The 10,254-nt window shown below is 29.6% G+C and overlaps 1 protein-coding gene across 2 annotated transcripts; it reads left to right on the top strand.

The window, feature by feature from the left end:
* Positions 1 to 906: 906 nt before the first annotated feature.
* On the top strand, positions 907 to 9,167 carry Ucp4A (Uncoupling protein 4A). 2 transcript variants are annotated; one of them, XM_065508926.1, is made up of 6 exons: positions 907 to 1,335; positions 1,421 to 2,030; positions 4,793 to 4,902; positions 4,956 to 5,272; positions 5,347 to 5,527; positions 8,521 to 9,167. In XM_065508926.1, the coding sequence occupies exons 2-6, from the start codon at positions 1,719 to 1,721 to the stop codon at positions 8,693 to 8,695; spliced, it is 1,095 nt and encodes a 364-aa protein (XP_065364998.1). In that variant the 5' UTR covers positions 907 to 1,335; positions 1,421 to 1,718; the 3' UTR covers positions 8,696 to 9,167. The 2 variants fall into 2 exon arrangements, with proteins under 2 accessions (XP_065364998.1, XP_065364999.1); XM_065508927.1 differs by having other exon boundaries at positions 907 to 2,030.
* The last annotated feature ends 1,087 nt before the right edge of the window (positions 9,168 to 10,254 follow it).

Genomic DNA, 10,254 nt, shown 5'->3' with positions numbered 1-10,254 from the left:
ACAATTCATTCAGTTTCTTGTGTTGTTGTGGATATTTTATTTTTTTAAACAAATTAAATGCCTCTTTTTGCCTACCAATGCATAGAGCCATAGAAAATATACATAGAGCGGAAACTCTCCTGTCAAAGACCACACACTACGAGAGTTGTTTTGGTTTTCACATTGGTTTTTCTACTAATACATACTCACCACTTAGGTTTCTGACAACTGAGTTAGGTCTTTGACAGGAGAGTTTCCGCTCCATGTCTATTCTCTATGATTGAAAGTACAGACACACTAAACGATTTACTCCTGTGTTTAACAAAAGGTTTATAAATATTTCGAATGAAGTTTCTCGCATACAATATAGAAACGAGGTACAGGATTTAAAATCCGCTTTTGCATATCTTGTTAAATTTTTTAACTCTATTAAAGTTTATTCTTGTGAGTACAGAAAAAGTTATTATCGGCTCCAACCTGGACTCCTGCCTTATAAGTTGGAAGACTAAGGATGTCCGAAATGTCAGTGTAGGAAAAGTATAATTTTGTAAGGAGTAAGAGATAAGTAAGACTTATTATTATGAGTGCCACCATACGTGACATCTTCACTACCGTTGAATATAACAAATGAAATTATTTAGGTTTTGGCCTATTTTCGCTCAAACTATTCAATGGCATTAGTTTAGGCTGCATAATATTTTCCTAAGCCTAAAATTTTTTCCGATTTTGGTTCTATTGTTGGAATATAGCATCGATTGTTCGACTTCTTACGTCGAAAATGTCGATTCAACGATTTTTCGAAAGTTGTCTTACAGAACCCTACTCTCAATCAGCTGACTGTCGGCTTTTTTGTTTTTGTTTTTCCAATTGGACCAATTTATTGTTATTTTTTTATTGTATTGTTTTTGAATTTTATAAAAACAAAACCACAAACGTATTGATAAGACACTCGCTCAATTTAACCCAAAATCAAATACAATAAAATGTGCAAATTAACAAATTCACATTATTCGATTAAACAACATCGAAGACGTTAGAGGAATAAAAAAATCATAAAATCAGAACAAAAACATATAAAAGGCGAAAATTAGTATAGCAAAATAGTTAAAGAAAACCCCCAAAAATAAAAGTTATATAAAAGGGATGGCGACACAATAGAAGTGAATAATAAAATATAACAATAATAAAAGTAAAATTGCAAAACAAAAACTGATGTGGAAGGAGCAGTAATAGTGGCCCCATTATATGTACTAGTTGAAGGCGAAAGTCATTGTGCAGTGGAAAGAAAAACGATTGATTGATAAGTAATTGAAGGAATTTCATTAAATTACTGGGATTTTTGTTGATTGATGGCATGTGAGTTTTGCTGGACAAATTAAACATCAAAGTGGACAGAAAGAGTGGTATTTTTAATAAAATATTTTTGTTATTTTTATTAAAGGTTGAAACAATTTGTGATGCATCTAAATAATATTTAAATGAATTATTATTCAATACTTGGCGTCTTTACATCTGCATTGTTTTAGTTTTATTTATTTTTGCTCACTTTTTTTATTTTTAATCATATGCAAGCAGCCACTGCGCCATTCATTGTACATTTCCAACAAGTGATTTTTGTTTGTTGTTAAGTTATTTTTAACAAATAATCAGCCAAAGAGGAAAGAACAAGTTTTTGTGTTAATTTTTATTATACGCCAATATCGTCAACGTGAACTTTCGAACAAAAATATTTCATAACCATGCAAAGTCAAAAACAGACTGCAACGGCTGCAACTGCAACAATTTCGTCTGCAGCTGATGCCACAACCAACACAGCAACAACGACAGCAAGTGCAGACAACTCTACCGTTACCCGCAATCAAATGCGTCCCGTAAAGTATGACTATGCAGATAGTTTTGCCTGTACGTATATTGTGTCGGTTGTGGCAGCATCAAATGCTGAATTAGTTACATATCCTTTGGATCTAACAAAGACGAGATTACAAATACAGGGCGAGGGTGCAGCCAGTGTCCAACATGCAGTTAGTAGCGGCAAATCAGCAAAGCCACAGGTAAGCAATTTTTAAATAAATATAAAATGTTTTATAATCTTGATTGAATTGATGAGTTCCGCACTTGTCAAGTGGGCAGTTTTTTGTATTCAGGATTTACAGTAAAGCATTAACGTACAAAAATATTTTCTGTGTTTAATGCTTAAATTATATTTTCATTATAAAAAAGTGTTTATTTTTTTTTTATAAAAACAAAAAATATGATAAATTTGAGTTTTAAAGAGGATTTTAAACTTTTCAAAATCATCCGCTTTGAATTTATATAAGAATATAATGAGCAATTTGGTTCAATTGGAAATTTTTAAAATTATTTAAAATTTGCCAATAATCTAGTTCCAATTAGAAGTCTTTTACACAATGTGTTTGGTAACTTCCATTTAGGAAATTTTTGGCCACAATATTTTACTTATTTGCAAAAATACACAACAAAAAATAAACTATGTATTTTATATTATCGTCGTTTCGACAACAAACAGTGTACAATTTTATTCGACCATATGAAAGCCTTACTGATTGAATATCGCCAAATTTTTGTCCATATGCAGTCTAGTATGTTCAATTTTTTTTTTAAACAAACACAAACTGCGAAGCGTTTTGCTTGTCTGCAGATACACCCAGAGTCTCTGACGGGAATCGAACCCGCAACCATCAGATTAATAGTCCAGCACACTATCGCACCCGATTAACAATGGTAATAGTGAGGTAATATAATTTATAAGTGCTATAACTGTATGAAAAAGATCTTAAGGAATGTTAATCACAGAGCAGATGACCCAAAGTCATCTTCACTTCTTTTACAGATTTACAGTAATTAAAAAAACTCTAACTCATTTCAAAAATAGTTTGAAAGAAAAAGGCCTAACTCATTTAAAGTTCAATGCTTATTTTTTGGTTTATATTAAAATAAACAACTTTTCTAAAAGTTTTTTTGTATATATTACAAATTATTAGTTGTTAGTTTTGGCTTTCACTTTCAGATTTTATTGAGTTTGTTCCTTCTCCTGTAAAGTAACTAAAATTTGAGATACGACCTTTCTATATAAAGCCATCGATATGCAAAATCAATTTTTCAAAGTTTTTTTTCACATAATTTTAAAAATGTTTTTTTATTATTTTAATTTTTTCTTACAGATATTTTAAAAACTTACCCCCTTCTATACCTGATAAATTGTTATCATGATAAACGTCAAAAGTTTCCTTAATAAACCATAGGTCTAAAATCAAATCCTATCTTGCGCATTTCGTCTTTTTTTTTATTTATTTATTCATTTATGTAATATCAAGCCTTATAGGCTTGATATTAATACCTGAGATTCTTATAACTATTTTCAATTAATAAATTCAATAAAAATAAATTATCACTTTAGATTAAGGCTCCCCAGCCACATCAAAACAAATATGTATTAATAAATATCTTAATTATATTTATTGTCCATCAGTAGCTATTAGTGAGTATTTAAAAAGTCTAATATTTTTAAACGAAAGGCATTGTTAGAACAAGAAAAAATACGTAACGTAATAGGTAAAAAGTTCCAGAGTCTTGCTATCCGCACAATAAAAGATTTTTCAAAAAAAGATGTTGAGATTCTAGGTAAATATATTTGGGGATTTCTAGTAGATCGCGTAAAAACAAAAGTTCTGCGTAACCGAGGAGGTTTGGCATTTTTTATAACTTTATAAAACAAAAACAAATTTCGACATTTAATAAAGTTATTAAAAGTACATCCAAGAAAACGAGAAGCAAAGTTCGTAATATGTTCATAGCGTCTAAAACGCACTATTAAGTTAAATATACGACAAATCCTTCTCAATCGCATAGAACCAGTACCAGAGTAAACCTCAAGACCATATAAGATTTGTGAAAACATTAAAGCATGAGCCAAATTATATCTAATTCGCAATGGTAAATATAAGTTAGTAGAATAAATTTTACGTAATATACCACAAATTTTTCCATAAACCATATCAATGTGGGGATCAAAAGAAAATTTGCTATCCAAATGTATACTATTTGAACGTCAACCAAAACAATATTAATGTCAGGAAAGAAACGACTAGTTGGACCGAACATAATGGCTTTAGACTTTGCGGGATTAATAGGTAATGAATTGAAAGAAGTCCACTCACAAACTCTATCCAAACAAAAATCGATATTGCTCTGTAAAACATCACTAAAGTCAATTTGGCTATTGAAAAGTATTTTTATCCAATAAAAAAAATAAAAGACGAAATGCTCAAGATAGGATTTGATTTTCGACCTATGGTTTCTTTGGGGAAAATTTCTTAGAATTTTCCGTAGAATGCGTTTCTGCTTTACGATTTTTTGTGAAAAAAATCGACCCACCCTAATTCTGATACTATATTGAAAATACTTTAAAATGCACGTATATTTTTAGTTTAATTTTTAACTTCGTAACAGAAATTCTCTGTGCCATTGTCCCATTTACCTTTGAAGGCTCCAATTGAGCAATGACCGGTTATCACTCCTACTAGAATCCTGAGATTATACCTATCCAACTCTATCAGTGTTCTGTTTGCATTCAGTTTTGGCCAAAAGGCCCTGGACACTTGGCAATCCATCCTACTAGTGTAGTAGTAACATATAGGTGGTTTTACTCCCCGTTCCCTAGTATCATGATCTAGATCAGAACCATGTCTAGCCAGTGCCCCAGTACCCAACATTTTAAAATTATGCTTAAAAATGTTAATGTTTATGCTTTAATTTAAATATCTTGCGACATTCTTATGTATATTTTTTTTAGGTTCAATATCGAGGAATGTTTGCAACTGCGGTAGGCATTGCCCGTGAAGAAGGAACACTTAAGTTATGGCAAGGCGTTACCCCTGCCTTATACAGACATATCGTTTACAGGTAAAACTATAGCTTTTATTTGTAACGTATTTTTAACAATATTTTTATTACAGTGGAGTAAGAATATGTACTTATGACTTTATGCGCAAAGAAATGGCAAAAAGTGAAAACGGCATTAATACGTCTCTACCATTGTACAAGTCTGCGCTGTGTGGCGTTTTTTCTGGCGGCTTGGCACAATGGTTGGCCTCACCGGCCGACTTAGTCAAAGTACAAATACAGATGGAGGGTAAGCGACGACTCATGGGTGAAGCACCACGTGTTCATGGAGCAGCTCATGCTTTAAAAGAGATTGTTAGAAGGGGAGGTGTAAAAGGACTGTGGAAGGGTAGCATACCAAATGTACAGCGTGCTGCTTTAGTAAATTTGGGTAAGATTTGTCTTGCATTGATAAATCATTCTTATGGCAGGCCATTTCACATTTCTATTAAACAAATTATATAGGTGATTTAACAACCTATGATACTATTAAGCATATGATTATGAATAAATTACATATGCCAGATTGTCATACTGTTCACGTTTTGGCTTCTATATGCGCTGGTTTTGTTGCAGCTATTATGGGTACTCCCGCTGATGTTGTAAAAACACGTATCATGAATCAACCTACCGATGATAAAGGAAGGTATGTATTAACATATTAGTAAATGTGATACTGTCTAAATGGCACTAATGACGCTATTCATTAAAATCGTTAGAATGTTTTTAAAGTTATCAAATTCGTTTTGTTTTTGAAACATTTTTGAATTTTAGTTTTGTTACTGTTCGATATTGTGTGTAAAAAAATCCATTTACATTTAAAATTGTAGCCAAAAGTAAAAACGTATTAATTCAAACACTGAATTTCTATCATTGGTAGTTCGTAAAATAACTATTTCAAAACAGATGATTTAAAATCCTACTTGTCCACATAGAATTAAATCAAAAACTTTTCCATTTAATTTCAGAATTAATTGCACATACATATGTATGTATGTATATGTATGTATGTACATAAAAATTATTATTTGAAATATTAAAATAAAAAATTAGAATTAATTGGTAAATATTATCAAACTAATCTTACTAATATCACACTATATTTGATGTAGTGGTCTCATATTTTTGGATGTTGTTGATTTAAACAAATTGATAAGATTAGCACAGTTGAATACAAACAAAAATATACAAACATTGTTCTCTTCATACTCATAATATTTTGCACAAACATTGATAAGTACAGAGATAAAATAATTTCAAATAAACAAATGTCGATTTGGAGGCACGATTCTTTAATACTAATCTAAATTAATTGATTGTTAATTGCGTATAACTTCTCCGGAGATAATATTTAATCGTACATACATACATCATATACTAAATATTGGGAGTTGTAGCATAGTTATAATTGCTACAAAATGTTTTAATCTTCTTTTGTTCTATTTTTAGCTTATGCTTATTTTAACAGAAGTTTAAAATATGATTGTAGTTGATTATGTTATCTTTTATACCTGTTTGTTTAACAATCACAACTTAAAGTACAGATAATTTAATTTATTATCAAAATAATCAATAAACGGATTATATTGAAAAATTCCATTGATATCTTAGTCAAATTTTAGATAATCAAAAACGTTTATAACATGCAATTGTTATGGACATTTTAAAATCGAGTGGCAACAAAATCCTGCAAACCATTATATGGAAACATTTAAGATAGTAGTCATGTGATGCAATTGTTTTTTAATAGGAAATATTAGTATACATATATTATATAATTGATATAGTGTAGTTGGCAACTGTTATCTTTTTTCAATAGGAATTTATAATTTATTTTTAATTGTTTAAAATTACGATAAAAATAATTACCAATGGTTATTTTCAATTAAATAGAATTTTGAAAATAAATTACTACTAAGTATAAAATTAACTAATTTTGCTCAATATAAATGCGAAATTATTTTTTTATATTTCGAAAAATAAAAATTAAAACTTTTTATTTGATGGAATCGTTTTGTGTGACCTGTCAAAATTAACATATCTGTATCGTATTGAGCCTCGTGCTCTTTTGAATTGGTTATCAAAGTTATTTACTTAAAAAAAGATACACAATTTTATTTTTTTAATTTTTCATATGCTTTTCATTCGGTTCAGGGATCTATTTGTAAGTTAAAGGACCGCAAGGTACAGGTGAGCGATATATCTATACATGTGTTTTAATCATCGTGATTGAAACATCGCTGATAACAACTGTTTATGAATACGAAAAGTAACAGCCTTACCTAACTAAAAGCGTCGAGCGTTGCCTTTTCTGCTAGCCAGTTTTTACGCTAACGTAGCATATCTAAGGGCACTGCTACACGTTCAATATATATTGTGATATTTGGATCGCGATCCATTGTAATGGATAACGCAAAATTAGGTTATTCTGCGATTTGGATCGTGATCCATCAATACTGCATGCTACACGTTCAATAAATATCGCGATACAGATATGAATCAGCTGGATTCAGAAATATTGCAATATAGTAAGCATGCAAAAGAAACTGTCAAAATCGATGTGGGTCGGAAAGAGGGACAAATATACATATACAATACACAGTCGTTGCCTATTGAAAATGTTATTTCATCTCTAGCTCCGCAAACCACATTTTTTAGAGGTAATGGCAATTGCAGTTATATTGGTAAAGGTAGTTTGTCTGAAAGGGTATTTTAGAGGTAACTGTAGCTCGGCGTAAACGGTAGCTTTTCAATATACATACTTAAATAAAAAGATAAATAGGTAAATATAAAAAACATGAGAGAAGTCCAATAGATAGAATATTTCGATGGCTTAATATAAAAAAGGCGTAACTCGATTTTTTGTTACTTAAAATCCATAAGAATTTAGGCACAAAAAAGTTTTTTTTATTTCTCATTTAAAATTTATATTTTTTTTATTTTAATATAATACATATATTTTTATTTTATTTTTATGTATTTTTATATAATTGGTCAATTCACAAGGTCTCTTATCATGTCATATTGTCCTAATGTCCTAATGTTTTTTATTGTTTTTCAAGCAAAAAATGTCCTAAAATAATACTACTTTGTATGCTATGTTTATTGTGATATCGTAACCAACAAGCAGATACCTGCGCCGAATGCCTAATAGTCGGTTAAGCCGAGCCGTCGAGTCGTGTTATATTAGGACATTATGACAATATGACTGATAAGAGACCTTGTGAATTGACCAAATATATTTAATATAACCCTTTTTTCGTTGATAAAAAAAGTAGTTGTATTAAGCCATCGTGTTTCGTTTGCTTAAAATTTGTTTGGTAATAAAAGTAAATCAAATATCTAATATTATAATAATAACTGAACTTGAAAACTAGAGCAGCAGATATTATTTTTCTTGATAGATCTCAATAAATTGATAGCGTTGCAACAACATATCATGACAATATGTTTGGTTTGGCAAGGAAATGGAGAACAATTCGATAGAGTCGTCACAAAATATTTCTGCCGTATACTTGTCTTGTGTTGGAGGAAACCTAATCTGTATTTGTTTAGGACAGATAACACAAATTTTAATACTATTACTAAATTTGTACATACTATTTTATATTCTAATTTGAATTATTTTTGAATTTTCAGAGGACTTTTATACAAAGGCTCAGTGGACTGTTTACGTCAAACCGTAAACAAAGAAGGATTGGCTGCACTATACAAAGGTTTCTTGCCCTGTTGGATTCGAATGGCTCCATGGTCTCTAACCTTTTGGTTATCGTTCGAACAAATACGCACAATGTTGGGTGCTTCTAGTTATTAAATATGAGATGCACAAAAAATCAAATATAATTCAAAATTTTTATGGAAATTGATTTTATACACTAATCCTAATGCAATATTATAATAATTATTGTTGTTATTTGTTGTCATTGATATAGAATTTTTTTATTCAACAAAAAGCGAAAAAAAAACATCATCCAAACACACACACATGCATATTGTATAAAGTTTGTTAAATCTTATTAAACATTCTTGTGTATATATTATGTAAAATGGTTTTTTTACGATTTTACGATTACTTTATGTTTAACAGTTTTATGTTTCTTTCTATATCTATTTTTTTATTTATAATTTAAAGTAACTTTGCTTTCCCCTACCTTGAATTTAGGTTTTTACAGTGCCTGATCATTTTTTTTGTAATAATATTCAATTAAGATTTTTATAAATATAAACAAAAGAAAAAAAGTAATAAATAAATGTTAAACATTTGCCTTATACGGAAAAAAGGAAAATATTTTTTTTAACTTGTATATTCATTTACTATTCAAACGATGTTCACAGTTATGTAGTTTTCGTTTTCATGGCCGCCATTGTGTTAAGCAGATATACCAAAAGGCAAAGTACCATCAATTTGCATAAGATTGCACTAGAAGCAGATAATTATATAAAATGGATAACTATGTATATCGAAACAAAATTTTCAAATCTGGATTACAGTGAAACAGGAATATATTTTATTTATTTAAGGTGGCTTCTCTTCCAAATAGAAGATGTATTTCCAAATAATTGAGTTCTTACTTATAACTAACTTACTAACTAACTATAAAACAATATTCAGTAAAGGGAATGACACTATTTTAAAGCGAATTAAATTATTTCATGGGGAACAATAAAAATAAAAGAATACCTCTAACTGCGCAAGTCCGGTTAAGGACCTACTTGTTAAGGTCGTAAATTGATATTATAGAAATTACAAACATGATGGCAAACTTACATACATATATCCATATAAATATCTTTTATAATCATGGTGAGCAAACAGAACATGGATTTTGTATGACACTTTTTTTTACGTATACTTAATATTAATTAGCTTACAATAAAAATTTATCATACAACATGATCTCCAATAACTTTAGAAATGTCTAATCACCAGGGGAAACCAAAATATGCAAATGCATGTTTTTCTGGTGAGTCTAATGAGCACGTGGATCAGAACTATTTAAGAATTTTGGCATCGATTTGTGAGTGCATATTTTTGCATATTTTATCCTTAAATGCATATTTTTGCATATATTTGTTTTAAGAGCATATTTATGTCATATTTTTGCGTTTTTAGAGCATATTTTACTGTTTAATAGCATATTTTGACTTTATCAAAAACAAATTTTGTCTTACTTATTATACAGGTTTTTTCTTCCTTTGTTTAAAATTCAAAATTGATATTTCCGATATTAAAATGGTTTTATATCAAACATCCTTAACATTTAATGTGGTGACTTATGGCAGTTAGATGTATCTATTGATAAGTAAGAAACTTGTTACCATTTCCAGGTTCGTGCAGTTTTTTAAGGAAGCAAAATAAATAAAACTCATTTT

This window comes from Calliphora vicina, chromosome 4 (genome assembly GCF_958450345.1).
Source record: "Calliphora vicina chromosome 4, idCalVici1.1, whole genome shotgun sequence".
Lineage (NCBI taxonomy): Eukaryota > Metazoa > Arthropoda > Insecta > Diptera > Calliphoridae > Calliphora > Calliphora vicina.
The sequence above is the reverse complement of the archived record's forward strand: the minus strand, read 5'-3'. Positions and strand labels throughout refer to the sequence as shown.